The sequence below is a fragment of the Oncorhynchus kisutch genome, linkage group LG25 (genome assembly GCF_002021735.2).
Source record: "Oncorhynchus kisutch isolate 150728-3 linkage group LG25, Okis_V2, whole genome shotgun sequence".
NCBI classification, from domain to species: Eukaryota; Metazoa; Chordata; class Actinopteri; order Salmoniformes; family Salmonidae; genus Oncorhynchus; species Oncorhynchus kisutch.
This window is the reverse complement of record NC_034198.2, coordinates 3,949,924-3,967,605: the sequence shown is the minus strand read 5'-3', so window position 1 is coordinate 3,967,605 and position 17,682 is coordinate 3,949,924. Positions and strand designations below refer to the sequence as shown.

Here is a 17,682-nt window from a genome sequence, read left to right as displayed (position 1 = left end):
TCCTGATGTACTGGCCTGTCTCCTGGTAGCGCCTCCTTGCTCTGGACACTACGCTGACAGACACAGCAAACCTTCTTGCCACAGCTCACATTGATGTGCCATCCTGGATGAGCTGCACTACCTGAGCCACTTGTGTGGGTTGTAGACTCCATCTCATGCTACCACTAGAGTGAAAGCACCGCCAGCATTCAAAAGTGACCAAAACATCAGCCAGGAAGCATAGGAACTGAGAAGTGGTCTGTGGTCACCACCTGCAGAACCACTCCTTTATTGGGGGTGTCTTGCTAATTGCCTATAATTTCCAGCTGTTGTCTATTCCATTTGCACAACAGCATGTGAAATGTATTGTCAATCAGTGTTGCTTCCTAAGTGGACAGTTTGATTTCACAGAAGTGTGATTGACTTGGGGTTACATTGTGTTTTTTAAGTGTTCCCTTTATTTTTTTGAGCAGTGTACATTGACTGTTCCTTGTAGCATGAAAATATTGTTAGTCAAGTAAGAAAATACAATTGGATTACAACAATAATGACCGTAATATTTAACCCCACTTAACAACAACAAAAAACTTGGGTGCATCCATAGTCACCAACAGAGCCTGCTCTTATCCCTGCCTCAGTATCACTAGCATACATCTCTAACAGTAAACAAGCAAACGTAATAGTAGCTATAATTCCCCGAAGTAATAACATAGTTTGGCTTGAAACCCAGTCAAAAGCCACATAACTATTTAACCAAATCCGACCTCTCTGCGTAAAATAAAAGTGTACAGCAAAAATGTAAATACCTGGCATAGTGTGGATGTTTAGTAGCTATAGATACACCCTTGTAAACCTAGCGAGCTGGCTAAATAGCACAGCCAGCATTAGCTATGATCCAACTTGACCTCTTCAGTCATTATCACGCTAGCCATCTAGCCAGCCATTTCCTGGAGGGGGTAGATCCAGAATTTTGGGAATCCATTCCTGTAGAAAGGAGATTGCGTCCCTTCCCTCCACGGCCTCCGGGAAACCTTGAAGTCTCGTAATAATAAAATGTATCCTCAAGTTTAGAGATGGCGTCTTCCAACCTCTTGTATTTTTGGTTCATTTCCTCGAGGACTTCCAGGATGGCAGTCTGGTGGTCAGCATGGTCTTTTTCTAACTTTGTCACTTTCTGGTCTTCGTGGAGTTTATCGACCAATCAATTTTGTGTTCAGAAAGTGTCTCTTGGATTTTTGTTTTACCTTTGTCCATCTCCATTCTGAACCTGGTGCTTCTTCCAAGCTAGCATCCTCCGAGGCCAAAGAAGGGCTGTCAGAGAGAGGCATTTTTCTATGCTTAATCTGAGGCTTTGACATGTTGGCGATACAGTAGATGTTTTAACTTCCAACTCACTATTAACGAACAGGTAAACCGTGTCAAAATGCCTTCATTTTTCGAAAGTTCGAGGACGCTACGCAGACCCGTCTTGTTAGAGCTTCGCCATTGTCGGAAGTCCCATGAAGACACAGTCTTGAAAATCTGTGTCATCGCGTGTCATGATGAAATTGCGCACCTGCTAAAATTGGTTTCCTATTGAACATACTTCTTTCTTTCCAAAATATTTATTATAGTTTGATTTCATTTTAGGGTTTCTGAGGAGTAAATACGTCTTTTGACTTGTTGAAACTAAGTTCAGGGGTAGATTTTTGGATTTCTTCTCTGCAAGTTGAACGAGTGGATTACTCAAATTGATGGCACCAACTATACAGACTTTTTGGGATATAAAAAATGATTTTATCTAACAAAACAACACTACATGTTATCTCTGGAATTATTTTTTATGTGGGGCGCCATCCTCAAACAATCGCATGGCATGTTTTCACTGTAATAGCTACTGTATATTGAATAGTGCAGTTAGATTAACAAGAATTTAAGCTTTCAGCCTATGTAAGACACTTATGTACCTAAATGTTTAACTATGTAATAACTATTAAAATTTATTTGAATTACCGCCCTCCAGTTTGACCGGAAATTGTACCGCCAGTGGTACACTGATCCCGAACAGGTTTTAACATCTGCTAACCATGTGTATGTGACCAATAACATTTTATTTTATTTGACATTAACTGTTCAGAGTGTAAATCAGGCCATAATGGTCTAATTGCTGAAACAACAAAAAAACTACTAAAGGACACCAATAATAATAAGATTACTTCTTAATCAGCTTTGGTCTGATGAGTCCAAATTTGAGATTGTTGGTTCCAACCGCCATGTCTTAGTGAGATGCAGAGTAGGTGAACGGATGATCTCTGCATGTGTGGTTCCCACCGTGAAGCATGGAGGAGGTGGTGTGATGGTGCTTTGCGGGTGACACTGTCTGTGATTTATTTAGAATTCATGGCACACTTAACCAGCATTGCTACCACAGCATTCTGCAGCGATACGCCATCCCACCTGGTTTGCGCTTAGTAGGACTATCATTTGTTTTTCAACAGGACAATGACCTAATTCACCTCCAGGCTGTGTAAGGGCTATTTGACCAAGAAGGAGAGTGATGGAGTGCTGCATCAGATGACCTGGCCTCCACAATCACCTTACCTCAACCCAATTGAGATGGTTTGGGATGAGTTGGACCTCAGAGTGAAGGAAAAGCAGCCAACAAGTGCTCAGCATATGTGGGAACTGCTTCAAGACTGTTGGAAAAGCATTCCTCGTGAAGCTGGTTGAGAGAATGCCAAGTGTTCAAAGCTGTCATCAAGGCAAAGGGTGGCTACTTTGAAGAATCTCAAGTATAAGATATATTTGGATTTGTTACCACATGATCCCATATGTGTTATTTCATAGTTTTGATGTCTTCACTATTAATCTACAATGTAGAAAATAGTAAAAAAAATAAAGAAGAACCCTTGACTGAAAAAGTGTGTCCAAACTTTTGACTGGTACTGTACTCATAATTAAATGGAGCACCTTCAGGTAAAACACTGCACATCATTAATGATTTCCTCCCAGATAGTTATTAACCAATAAGACAACGTACCTCAAGCCATGTGACCACAGTGGGGCCATCCCATGAGGCAAAGGGCAGACCCTGACGACAGGCTTGTTCTAGCAAGTCTTGCTTCTTCCTGCTGCGGCGATCTTTCTCCACGGTGCCAGTTCCCATCTTGGCCAGGCCCAGGGGGTCGGCTGATCCCAGGTCATCAGAGGGCGTGGAGGCTGAGGTCAAAGGTCACTGCTTAAACCACAGGTGTCAACTCATTCCACGGAGGGCAGAGTGTCTGGGTTTTCACTCCTCCCTTGTACTTGATTGATGAATTAAGGTCACTAATTAGTAAGGAACTCCCCACACCTGGTTGTCTAGGGCTTAGTTGAAAGGAAAAAACCTACAGACACTAGGCCCTCCATTGAGTTTGACACTGCTTAAACCACCTCTGTCTAACAGGGTTCACCATCCCTGTTCCTGGAGAGCTACCCTCCTGTAGGTTTTCGCTCCAACCCCAGTTGTAAACTCACCTGATTCAGCTTATCAACCAGCTAATTATTAGAATCAGATGTGCTATATTAGGGTGGAGTGAAAACCTACAGGACTGTAGCTCTCCAGGAACAGGGTTGGAGACCATGTCTAGGAATACTCCACATGATTACTGGAAAGTCGGTTTTGCCATCGGTTTTTCTTCTTAAAACTGAAAGTTGCTGACCTTGTTGTATATGTCTTTAGGGTCAATTATATTACTGTTATATTGTGAATAATAGTGTATACTGTATACGTGTGCAGGCAACCTTACATTGTATCTAACCCTCATAACACACACATGGTTAACACTCTATATTTACTTACCCAGAGAGGCAGACTGACTCCCAGGTCCTCCAATCCTCCCTTTCTCCTTCTTTCCAAACAGGCGTCCAATGGAGGACTTGATGCTCTTCTTCTTGCTGGCTTTGTGGAGAAAGTCCTGACTACTGGTGGTTGCACCATCAGCAGACAGACGGACAAATTAATCTCAGAACATCACTGGTGACACATCACTGATCTAGTTGGTAATCTATTCGATATGTATTCTATTGGCTAGCTATTTTATATACATTTTTTTTTCTTTATTTCAACGGGAAGTTAATTATATTACCTAGCTTCCTAACAAACACCACACTAAAGTACCTGCAGAATTCGCGGTGATCATCCAGACCCGCACCTGGGTGTGTGTGAGTCATTCTGTCTAATCGCAGAGCGCGGGGAACTGGAGGGGTAGAGTCAATCAGGGCTAGCGCCCGGCAGTCGTCGCTCTCTTTGCTGTTCTGTATTGACAGAGAATCAGTTCAATTGAGTCACTGTAGACAACTCTAATACATTTTAATTGCTGTAGGAATATGTGTTCATTCAAGAAACTGTGCTAGTTTAATTCATTTGGAACCCTATAGACAGTTCAACCCATTTAAATCACATTAGAAAACTATTTTTATTTGTTGTACTGTAAACAATTCAGCTCATTTAAGTCACAGCACACTTGAGACTTGCAGCAACAATAATACCAGATTGGCATAATTGTTTTTCTCGTGCAGCCACATGAGAACATATTTAGAAGACCAAACACACAAACAAACACAGTGTAGAAATAAAGAAGAGGCTCCTTTACCTAGCGGGTAAAACTATTGAAATGATGTTACAACTAGGCTACAACCAGTTCTGATTATAAACTGACATATGTCATTTCAACTAGCCTCACCCGTTGGGGAGCAACAACCAAGAAGCGCACATTGAAATGCTAGATGTGTCCAAACACAGACAGCCACCAGCAGTACGGTAATGTACCTGTCTGTCTGACTCTCGGGCAGGGGAATGGGACAGTCGGGGGGTGGAATGTCCAGAGCTAGGGGGAGACGGGGAGGCCAAGGTGGAGGAAGTGACGGAGGGGGTCATGTAGCCCCTCCCCACACTCTCCCTGCCCCCGCCCAGTGAGGAGGGTGGGAGAGGGTTGGAGTCCATGGCCACGCTGCTCACCCGGCTCTCGATCTCCTCCGCCCTCAGCTCAGTGCTCTCCTTCTCCTCCTGGATCAGCCTGAGAGGAGAGTGGAGGAGAAAGGGGAGGAAAGGAAGAGTGATGAGACAGAAAGGGGCAAGTGGAGGGCATTGGAGAAGTGAGGAAATGAGAAAAGAGGAGAAGAAAGAGAAGGGAGAAAAATAGGAAAATTACTTCTGAGGATAGCTCAAAGAGATGTTTGCGGCATCACTATTTTATAATATGCATGTGCAATAAACCTCTGGCTTGAGTAAAGCAAGGGAGTGTGAGTTTATCCATCTGTATCGGTGTTGTTATTCACTCCTGGTTTAGACAAAGCAGAGTGGAAAAGCGAAGAGAGGTCGAATGTTAGGAATTGTTTTGACCTCTGGATCACCCATTGAATGGGACAGAGGATATAGTAAGAGTGTAGTTTATTGACGTATATCTGAGGCAATTTTAGGTCCGTTAGGAATTCAGTCAAACCCAGCAATCCTGTTTGCGTTGTACCAGAAGACTTACTTGATCTCCTTGTTGATGGCCTCCAGTTGCTCCTGCAGCATGATGGCGAGGGTCTGCACGTCCGTCTGCCCACTGGGCGAGAGCAGCTCCGAGCCAAACAGGGTCTCCCTGTCCTCCTCGTCGTCTGAGCAGCCCCCCTCAGTTCCCCCCTCAAACCTGGGACCCAGCATGGTGCCACTGTCCCTCTCTCCATACTGCAGAGAGACCGAGGAGGAGAGAAAAAGAAAGAAAGAAAGAAAGAAAGGGAAAAGAAGAGGACTTGGAATGCTGTTAGCTACACTGTAAAACATTTATTGTAAAATTTACAGTAAGACAGGGTTTCCCAAGCAAAGCTTGATGATGAGTTGGTTATTTGAAAACCGCTGTGAAACGTTTCACTTAAATTGGCACAGGACTCTCACTAACGGGTGCAACAAATATAGCCACTTCAAGGCATACCTTAAAATATGTTAATGAGCCAGCGATTATTTCCCTCCCACAATGCACCATAATTTACATTACGCTACATCAAATATACAGCAAAACAGTACTTTATTGTTGAATTGTATTGAAAAACTATTCATAAATTGCTGATAGTGAATATGTAATTATATATTACAGCATGCCAACTGATATTTGGTGTTTCATATCGCTTGCACTTTAGGCCTCAACAAAGGCTTCTAAACTGACAGGTGACTACAGGGCAAAACAGATCAAAAGGACATGGCTAGCCAATCAACCATTAACGGTTTGAGACTAGACGCCACACTGATCTGTCCCCTATATTACTTTAATTATTAGGGACCCACTTCCACATATCAGCTAAATTCAAAAAACATTCTCACTAACAGGTACAACAAATATAGCCTCTTACAAGACACCCCTAAAAATATGTTAATGAGTCAGAAACAACAGTACTATGCACCCACTAGTGTACAAAAGGTTTTTGGAGCTCCAAAAATACATTATGGTACTGTATTCTGAACTATTGTAAATTACTGGCAGAAAATAGTAAGTTACTGAAAATATTTGTAGAAATTCTTCTTATACAGTCTATTACTGTATTCTGTGGGGGTACAGTGTTCCAATAATTAATTCTGTAAAACACATTTATGGTATTTTACTGTGCATTCAACAGTGTTTTACTGTTGAAATTAGAGAAATGTCTTACAGTGTACTTTTATCCTTGCATGTCAAATCAAGACTCAAACGAAATGGCCCCAATGTGTAGGAGTGACAGGTCACTCAGTCTATCATAAATCATTAAAACACAAAATTGGGCGCCACCCAGAGAGCTAGACTGGTCTAAGACTGTACATTGTGGGACAGGAGTTGAAACCCTTACAAAGGCAGCAAAGCTGTTGAAATGTTGGTATTTATTCAATTGCATTGGACCACATACAGTGCCTTCAGAAAGTATTCAGATCCCACATTTTTTTACGTTAAAACCTTATTCTGAAATGTATTAAATATTTTTTTTCCCTCATCAATCTACACACAACCTATAGTGACGAAGCAAAAAAAAAAAAAATTGCTCATGAAAAAAAAAAAATATATATATATATATATATATAATTTACACAAGTATTCAGACCCTTTATTCAGTACTTTGTTGAATCACCTTTGGCAGCGATTATAGCATTGAGTCTTCTTGGGTATGACGCTACAAGCTTGGTACAACTGTATTTGGGGAGTTTCTTCCATTCTTCTCTGCGAATCCTCTCAAGCTTTATCACAGCTGCTGCACAGCTATTTTCCACTCTCTCCAGAGATGTTCGATCAGGTTCAAGTGCAGGCTCTGGCTCAGAGTCTTGTCCCAAAGCCACTCCTGCATTGTCTTGGCTGTGTGTTTAGGGTCGTTGTCCTGTTGGAAGGTGAACCGTCACCCCAGACTGGGGCCCTGAGCACTTTAGAGCAGGTTTTCATGAATGATCTCTCTGTACTTTGCTCCGTTCATCTTTGCCTCGATGCTTACTAGTCTCCCAGTCCCTGAAAAACATCCCCACAGCATGTTGCTGTCACTACCATGCTTCACTGTAGGGATGGTGGCAGGTCTCTTCCAGACGTGACGCTTGGCATTCAGGCCAAAGAGTTCAATCTTGGTTTCATCAGACCAGAGAATCTTGTTTCTCATGGGCTGAGAGTCCTTTAGGTGCCTGTTGGAAAACTCCAAGCGGGCTGTCATGTGCCTTTTACTGAAAAGTGGCTTCTGTCTGGCCACTCTACCATAAAGGCCTGATTGGTGGAGTGCTGCAGAGATGGTTGTCCTTCTGGAAGGTTCTCCCATCTCCACAGAGGGCGGCCAGCTCCAGAAAGACTCTTGGTGGTTCCAAATGTCTTCCATTCAAGAATGATGGAGGCCACACTGTGTTCTTGTGTACCTTCAATGCTGCAGAAATGTTTTGGTACCCCTCCCCAGATCTGTGCCTCAACACAATCTAGTCTCGGAGCTCTACGGACAGTTCCTTCGACCATATGGCTTGGTTTTTGCTCTGACATGCACTGTCAACTGTGGGACCTTATATAGACAGATGTGTGCCTTTCCAAATCATGTCAAATCAATTGAGTTTACCACAGGTGGACTCCAATCAAGTTGTAGAAACATCTCAAGGATGATCAACGGAAACAAGAGGCACCGGAGCTCAATTTCGAGTCTCATAGCAAAGGGTCTGAATACTAATGTAAATAAGGTGTTTCAGTTTTTTTATTTAGCAAAAATGTAAAAAAATAATAATAATAATGTTTTCACTTTGTTGTTATGGGGTATTGTGTGTAGATTGCTGAGAATTGTTATTTATTTAATCCATTTTAGAATAAGGCTGTAACGTAACAAAATGTGGAAAAAGTCAAGGTCTGAATACTTTACGAAGGCACTGTAAATGCGCAGCCTTTCCTTTCTAGGAGTTGGCTATAGCCAATACGTTATGGGACCAGGCTACTAGGGAGCTACAGTACTGTAGATAGTCCATGAGATCCTCACCTTGTTGCTTTCATCCCTAGGGGAAGCCCATCGGCCACGGTGTGCCCTCCGGACCACCACACCACAGGAGGAGCTGCCATAGCCGGCTGGGAGGGAGCCACCACCCTGGGGGTACCGGAGCTCTGAGGCACTCCCTGAAAGAGATCTTCAAAATAGATTGGAAGGAAGTGAGCTCACATTGCAGCATTGGTCACAAACAGTCGATCGCAATAGAATGGTCGATCTCCAAGGCATTCCTAGTTAATGGAGAAACATTTCTATAATAAAGCCTTGCATTCCTACTTTTTTCTGTCTTGCGTTGTTGGCAGTAGGTGCATTTGTTTCAGCTGCCCTGAACACCGGGTAGGTGAAGTATTCCCATTTTGAACCATTTCATGTGTCTGAAGGTACAAACTCTGCCTACTCTGCATGCTCAGAGAGGAAATCAAGTGCACCTATAGACTTTCTTGTTGATACTGTGATTCCAAAACATCTAAAACCATGACTAGAAAGAGACTGCCAACAAATACAGCAGTGCTGTTTTTTATGAGTGAGTTCATGTTTAAGTTTCATTCAGCACAGTCAATACTTTTTATTCAACACTTTATAAGCCATGAAAGGCGCTGCTCCACTTGCGATGCAACCAGTACTGCAGCTTCAATTAATGAGTAGCAAAGTGTATCGATAGGCTTGCGTAGTTATTATTAGCGGCTGTGTTTTATAATATCATGGAATATTTCACTTTCTCTAGTCATAGGAGTAACAACATGAATTTGTGTATGAGGCAGAAATGATGCGGTGTGACTCGAGTTTTACCATCAGCTCGAAGACAGTTTCCCCTTTTTGGTCAGTCTTAGCGGAGGGGGGAGAGCTGAGGGACAGTCCAACGATGAGAGGCAGAACCTCTGATGTTATCCCTCCGCTGAGACTGACCATCAGATGCAGGCACCATCAGTCCAGTAAAATGTAGAAAGCAAATTATTACATTTATGCTCACTTAGCTGTGTCTCACAAGTAATACAACAAATGATGTATTACCAGTGTGATCATATACATCAAGTTTTTAAATACAATTTGATAATGGTTTGAGAGGAACAACATTGGCAGGGCAATTCAATCATAGCCAATATGCAGTGATAATATATTGGGTGTATATTATACTGCACAAAACTCATTGATACAAAACTGTTTTTAATAGATTAGTGTTGCATAGGCTTACGTTTTTTAAGTCATGTAAAAACTTTTAAAAAACATCTGTGTTGTAGATCTCAGCCTGCATAGGGCAGTGGTCACCAAAAAAGTTAGTTGCCCAAAAGAGTTTGTCATATTTTGTGAGATGAGAAAATAAAAATACTTTATTCGTTATAGCTATAGATCTAGATCTAGATATAGATATAGATCTTTCAGAATCCTCTCACTTCCTGAAAAATAAAGTTATGCATTTCTTCAGCATCGGTGGGTCCCCCACGTGACGGTTACATAGGCTAACAAAGGCTAATGCGATTAGCATGAGGTTGTCAGTAACCATAACATTTCCCAGGACATAGACACATTTGATATTGGCAGAAAGCTTAAATTATTGTTAATCTAATTGCAATGTCCAATTTACAGTAGCTATTACAATGAAATAATACCATGCTAATGTTTGAGGAGAGTGCACAGTTCTGAACTTGAAAAGTTATGAATAAACCAATTAGGCACATTTAGGCAGACTTGATACAACATTTTGAACATAAATGCAATGGTTCATTGGATAAGTCTTAAACTTTGCATATACACTGCCGCCATCTAGTAGCCAAAATCTAAATTGTGCCTGGGCTGGAATAATACATTATGGCCCTTTCTCTTGCATTTCAAAGATGATGGTACAAAAAAATCATTAAAAATGTTTTGGTTTTTTGCTTTGTATTTTCTTTTACCAGATCTAATGTGTTATATTCTCCTACATTCATTTCACATTTCCACAAACTTCAGTGTTTCCTTTCAAATGATATCACGAATATGCATATTCTTTCTTCAATGCCTGAGCTACAGGCAGTTAGTTTTGGGTATGTTATTTTAGGTGATTTTTTTTTTAAAGGGGCAGATCCTTAAGAGGTTTTAATGATTTTTAATTTTTTTTTGTAAATTGAGTGAAATTGTGACATTTTATCCTCAATCACAATATATTCTTTATTTTTCACACTACATTAGAAAGAAATCTAATGCTACCTCAACTAACAAAAAGCGAGAAGAACAATGTAAACTTAAAGGTCCGGAACAGTCATTCTGATTCTGATGTAAAATAGCCTTTTGAGTGACTAAAGCAATATTTTTTATGGATACAAATGCTAAAAATGCTAAAAACACCCACTCATTCAAGGGTTTTTCTTATTTTTCTTATTTTTTACATTGTAGAATAATAGTGAAGACATCAAAACTATGAAATAACTGTCACATTCTGACCTTTCCGAATACTTATGTAAATAAGGTATTTCTGTTTCTGTTCACCCCGCTATCATCCAGAAGGCGAGTTCAGTAGAGGTGCATCAAAGATGGGACCGAGAGACTGAAAAACAGCTTCTATCTCAAGGCCATCAGACTGTTAAACAGCCACCACTAACATTGAGTGGCTGCTGATAACACACTAACTCAACTCCAGCCACTTTAATAATGGGAATTGATGGGAAATTATGTAAAATATATCACTAGCCACTTTAAACAATGCTACCTAATATAATGTTACATACCCTATATTATTCATCTCATATGTATATGTATATACTGTACTCTATATCATCTACTGCATCTTTATGTAATACATGTATCACTAGCCACTTTAACTATGCCACTTTGTTTACATACTCATCTCATATGTATATACTGCACTCAATACCATCTACTGTGTCTTTCCTATGCCGCTCATTCATATATCTTTATGTACATATTCTTTATCCCCTTACACTTGTGTCTATAAGGTAGTAGTTTTGGAATTGTTAGTTAGATTACTTGTTGGTTATTACTGCATTGTCGGAACTAGAAGCATAAGCATTTCGCTACACTCGCATTAACATCTGCTAACCATGTGTATATGACCAATAAAATTGGATTTTATTTGATTTGAATCCAAGTGTTTGACATGGGGGAGGGGACCAGTAACTTTATGAAACACTTATATCAATGTAGAAGCAACAGTCATTTTTCATACTTTGGTAGTCATACTTTGATCTGGTTTCATCCAATTATCATCCAATTTCATGAAAAACATGATTTTGACTGTTCAGGACCTTAAACATCAGTGATTTGTCACCAACCAATATTTTTGTTGGTTTTGAGGGCAAAACATATTGATAATATCTCTGCTCGAAACTATTTGCTTTGGTCGTCTTAGCAAAATGATAAACAAATTTAGAAAGTCTATCATTTAGGAGTGGTAACGTGTTCATAACATCATCCTCTGACAAGGGGTGGATTACTTTTCCCTCGAGAGAACAAATGTGTTTATTTTATGCTATTATCAAATGTATTTATAAATACCCTTGCAGCTCAATTGTGGCTAACCTGGAATAAGAAGAGCCAGGCCTCCCCCTCAGTTGATCCACCTCCAGCTGAATCCTCTCCAGCTCGGCTATGAGCTGGTCCTGGGAGAGAGAGATGGGAGCACAGTACAGGATAACATTATATTCCAGTAAAGAAAAGTGCCTACTTGTTTACATGCATCTATTTCCATACTAAAATAACAAAACAAAGACCACATATAAGAATAACTAAAGAACAGACAGAACTGACAAAACTACAAGATCACAGAAGTCTTTGTCTGTTGGCAAAACCAACATATTGTTATCAGTGCAGAGCAGTGTGACTGGTCTCCAGTTCTCGCCGCGAAACAGACAAACCCTTGCGATGATAGATTCAATTGCATATTGAGACTGGGGAGGGTAAACTATCCACACTAGTATCCCAAAAATGGTTTGCAAAAGTCAGTGTATAGCCCTAAAAACAACCAATGAGTAAGACCCGAGTCCAAAGTTCTAAATCAGTATAAAGTACTGCTGATGTCCTCATTCGACAGATGTAAAGTACAACAACAATGTACATATTGAAATCTGATCAACTGGATACAATAAGGGGAAGATATGTACCTTGTTCGCTAAAAGATCATCTTGGACTTTCTTCATGTTTGCTAACTCCTCTGACAGTGCATTCTAGAAGAGTAGAGGAGTGATTATGCCACGTTTACTCATGTTTGCCATTCACTGTGTTGATAAAAAAATGCTTAGGATTATTGATGGCAATATTAGCTTAATTTAGCATATGGTTAACAATGCTTTATAGTACCTTCTCCTCTAGGGCAGCCATTCTCTCTTTGAGGTGAAGCTGCAGTCGCTCGTTGGACTCAGACAGTAGCTTGTTCACCGTATCCGAGAGGCGTTTGTTGTGTTCGTCATTCATTTTCTCTCTCTGCCTTGCCTGAAACAGATGAAATGACATAGTGAGGGTCAAGGTAGAGAAGACAAAAAGCTGAAGAAACCGTGAGCTTTTGGGTAAGAGGTCATACAGTTCATAAAATTGATTGGCCAAAATGGAGGGTAAGGAACACTTGTAACACATGACCACTTTAGTAGGTAAAGTATAGCAGGTATAATGCTTTGTAACTTGTTATAAGCATGAATGAGACTTCATAATAGACCACTGTAAACCCCAAGGCATTTTTGTATCAAATAATTATAGTAAGTTGAACTCAAAGTTAAGTTATGATAACACATTTTTTTTCCCCCAGCTTGTTCTTCTGCAGGTGAATTTTCTAAAATGGTTTTTAATACCTGTGTTTTGCATGTACATTGAGTGATTGATTAATCTTATGCTACACAGAACATAAATAACATACATTTAGTTAGAATGTTTGCCCCCTTGACTGAAATGTATGTTCCAGTTTAAAAGGCTTATGCAATCTCCTCTCACTGTTCCTAACCCTGGCAGTCATTATGAATGCAGGTTGCTGCTGAATTAAAATGTCAACTGTCAACTGATATCTTAACTCTGGCTGAATTCCAATAGGAATTGCACATCACTTTGCAAGCCATCATAATGTGGCCTGCAGGTAGTGTTGTAGTGATGGGAAACTAATGCTTTCGGAAGGCTTCGGGGCTTTCACCAAATGTTGCCAAAAAAGGGTTCATTAGTCAGAGCTTCATTATCTGTTCACAATGCACATAAGTGACATCTGCTGGTTAGCAATGAAAAGCAGCGTGTGATTATCAGAAAATACGTTTTTCTCTCCACTGTTTTCATCTAAGCGTCTCGATGCAATGGTAAGTCGCTGGCTATAATAGCTTATAATCAGTTGGAATGGTTCCTTGTTTTTCCTTCAAGTTTACTATCTTTCAAAAACTGTATCTATGGCACTATTTAGGATTCTTAACACAGATGCACACGATACTAAATAGAAAAACAAATATTTTAACTACAGTGCAGAAATTGTGGTTTCACCTAAATCAAATCAAATGTTATTGGTCACATACACGTGTCTAGTAGATGTTATTGCCGGTGTAGCAAAATGCTTGTGCAGCGAAATTCAACTTCATTCGACCTCATACCCCTCACATCCCTGAATGTTCCATAGTTCACTACTCTACCTGCTAAGCTACCGGTCAGGTGACTACACTGAAGAAAAATATAAATGCAACAATTTCGAAGATTTTACTGTGTTACTGTTCATATAAGGAAATCAGTCAATTGAAATAAAGGCCCTAACCTATGGATTTCACATGACTGGGAATAGAGATATACATCTGTTGGTCACGATACACTACATGGCCAAAAGTATGTGGTCACCTGCCCGTTGAACATCTCATTCCAAAATCATGGGCATTAATATGGAGTTGGTCCCCCCCATTTGCTGCTACACCAGCCTACACTCTTCTGTGAAGGGGACTTGCTTCCATTCAGTCACGAGCATTAGTTAGAACCGGGCACTGATGGGCAATTAGGCCTGACTTGTAGTTGGTGTTCCAATGCATCCCAAAGGTGTTCAATTGGGTTGAGGTCAGGGCTCTTTGCAGGCCAGTCAAATTCTTCCACACCGATCTCAACAAACCATGTCTCTATGGACCTCGCTTTGTGCATGGGGACATTGTCATGCCGAAACAGGAAAGGACATTCCTCAAACTGTTAGCATAAAGTGGAAGCACAGAATCATCTACAATATCATTGTATGCTATAGCGTTAAGATTTCCCTTCACTGGAACTAAGAGGCCTAGCCCGAACCATGAAAAACAGCCTGACCACTCCAGCCGACTCTTGGTAATGCGCATGGTGATCTTATGCTTGTGGGCTGCTCGGCCAATAGAAACCCATTTCATGAAGCTCCCGATGAACAGTTATGTTGTCATTGCTTTCAGAGGCAGTTTGGAACTCAGTAGTGAGTGTTGCAACCGAAGACAGATGATTTTTACGCGCAAGTGCTTCAGGTCCCGTTCTCTGAGCTTATCAAATCAAATGTTATTTGTTACATGCGCCGAATACAACAGGTGTTGTGAAAAGCTTACTTACAAGACCTTAACCAACAATGCAGTTAAGGAAAAAAGTTAAGTATTTACTAAAATAAACTGTTGTAAAAAATACAAAAACACAATTCAAAAGAGAAAAATAACAAATAATTAAGGAGCAACAATAAAATAACAGTAGCAAGGTTATATACAGGGGGTACCGGTACAGAGTCAATGTGCGGGGGCAATGGTTAGTCGAGGTAATTGAGGTAATATGTACAGTACCAGTCAAAAGTTTGGACACACCTACTCATTCAAGGTTTTATCTTTATTTTTACTATTTTCTACATTGTAGAATAATATGTAGTAGTAGTAACCAAAAAATTGTTCAACAAATCTAAATATATTTTAGATTCTTCAAAGTAGCCACCCTTTTCCTTGATGACAGCTTTGCACACTTTTGGCATTCTCTCAACGAGCTTCCCCTGGAATGCTTTTCCAACAGTCTTGAAGGAGTTCCCACGTATGCTGAGCACTTGTTGGCTGCTTTTCCTTCACTATGCATTCCATCACTCTCCTTCTTGGTCAAATAGCCCTTACACGGCCTGGAGGTGTGTTGGGTCATTGTCCTGTTGAAAAACAAATGATATCCCATCTGGTTTGCTCTTAATGGGACTGACATATCGCTGCAGAATGCTGTGGTATTCTGATATGCTGTGGCTTAACCATGCTGGTTAAGTGTGCCTTGAATTCAAAATAAATCACACCAGTGTCACCAGCAAAGCACTCCCACACCATCACACCTCCTCCTCCATGCTTCACCGTGGGAACCACATGGGTGGAGATCATCCATTCACCTACTCTGCATCTCACAGACACAGCGGTTAGAACTAAAAAATAAAAATAAAAATCAATTTGACTCATCAGACCAAAGGACAGCTTTCCGGTGGCCCAATGTCCATTACTTGTGTTTCTTGGCCCAAGAAAGTCTCTTCTTATTATTTGCTAGTAGTTTCTTTGCAGCAATTTGACCATGAAGGCCTGATTCACGCAGTCTCCTCTCAACAGTTGATGTTGAGATGTCTCTGTGAAGCATTTATTTGGGCTGCAATCTGAGGCTGGTAACTAATGAATTTATCCTCTGCAGCAGAAGTAACTCTGGGTCTTCCTTTCCTGTTGACGGTCCTCAAGAGAGCCAGTTTCATCATAGCGCTTGATGGTTTTTGCGACTGCACTTGAAGAAACTGTCAAAGTTCATGAAATGTTCTGCATTGACTGACCTTCATGTCTTAAAGGAGTGATGGACTGTCGTTTCTCGTTGCTTATTTGAGCTGTTCTTGCCATAATATAGAATTGGTCTTTTAGCAAATAGGGCTATCTTCTGTATGCCACCCCTACTTTGTTACAACACAACTGATTCACTCAAACGCATTAAGAAGGAAAGAAATTCACAAATGAACTTTTAACAAGGCACACCTGTTAATTTAAATGCATTCCAGGTGACTACCTCATGACGTTGTCTGAGAGAATGCCAAGAGTGTACAAAGTTGTCATCAAGTCAGAGGGTGTCTACCTTGAAGAATCTCAAATACTAAACATATTTTGATTTGGTAAATACTTTCTTGGTTACTACATGATTCCATATGTGTTATTTCATAGTTTTGATGTCTTCAGGTATTCTACAATGTAGAAAATAGTAAAAATTAAGAAAAACCCTGGAATGAGTAAGTGTGTACAAACTTTTGACTGGGACTGTACATGTATGTAGAGAGGCGGCAGGTAGCCTAGTGGTTAGAGCATTGGGCCAGTAACCGAAAGGTTGCTAGTTCTAAATCCCCTAGCTGACAAGGTAAGAATCTGTCATGCTGCCTCTGAACAAGGCAGTTAACCCACTGTTCCTAGGCCATCATTGTAAATAAGAATTTGTTCTTAAATGCCTTGCCAAGTTAAATAAAAAACAAAAAATTAAATAGAGGTAAAGTGACTATGCATGTGTAATAAACAGAGAGTTGCAGCAGTGTAAAAATGCCTTCAGGTCAGTGCGGATGTTGCCTGTAATCCATGGCTTCTGGTTGGGGTATGTACGTACGGTCACTGTGGGGACGACGTCATCGATGCACTTATTGATGAAGCCAGTGACTGATGTGGTGTGCTCCTCACTGCCATTGGAAGAATCCCGGAACATATTCCAGTCTGTGCTAGCAAAACAGCCACTGGTACTTCCTGCTTTATTTTTTGCTTGTTAGCAGGAATAAGGAGGATAGAGTTATGGTCAGATTTGCCAAATGGATGGCAAGGAAGAGCTTTGTACGCCTGTAGAATAAAGGTGGTCTAGAGTTCCCCCCCCCCCTGGTTGCACGTTTAACATGCTGGTAGAAATGAGGTAAAACGGATTTAAGTTTCCCTGCATTAAAGTCCCTGGCCACTAGGAGCACCGCCTCTGGATGAGCATTTTCTTGTTTGCTTTTGGCCTTATAGAGCTCTTTGTGTGCCGTCTTAGTGCCAGTATCAGTTTGTGGTGGTAGATAGACAGCTACAAAAAAATACAGCGCAAAACTCTCTTGAGATACTCTACCTTAGGCTAGGAAAAACCTTGAGACTTCCTTAATATTAGATTTTGTGCACCATCTGTTATTGACAAATAGACACAGACCGCCACCCCATGTCTTACCGGAGGCAGCTGTTCTGTCTTGCCGATGGACCGAAAACCCAGACAGCTGTATGTTATCCATGTCGTTGTTCAGCCATGACTCGGTGAAACATAAGATATTACAATTTTGAATGTCCTGTTGGTAGGATA

The 17,682-nt window shown here is 40.7% G+C and overlaps 1 protein-coding gene across 1 annotated transcript in view; it reads right to left on the bottom strand.

Annotated features, from left to right (window-relative positions):
- The window catches only part of LOC109869923 (liprin-alpha-3-like), a 64,573-nt gene that overhangs the window by 25,934 nt on the left and 20,957 nt on the right, over positions 1-17,682 (bottom strand). Inside the window, exons 14-22 of the mRNA XM_031805061.1 lie at positions 12,733-12,864; positions 12,537-12,599; positions 11,956-12,035; positions 8,437-8,581; positions 5,478-5,671; positions 4,769-5,015; positions 4,118-4,254; positions 3,800-3,921; positions 2,999-3,177 (exon numbers count right to left, since the gene is read on the bottom strand). Of these exons, the coding sequence (XP_031660921.1) occupies positions 2,999-3,177; positions 3,800-3,921; positions 4,118-4,254; positions 4,769-5,015; positions 5,478-5,671; positions 8,437-8,581; positions 11,956-12,035; positions 12,537-12,599; positions 12,733-12,864 (1,299 nt within the window). The remainder of the gene's footprint in view (positions 1-2,998; positions 3,178-3,799; positions 3,922-4,117; positions 4,255-4,768; positions 5,016-5,477; positions 5,672-8,436; positions 8,582-11,955; positions 12,036-12,536; positions 12,600-12,732; positions 12,865-17,682) is intronic.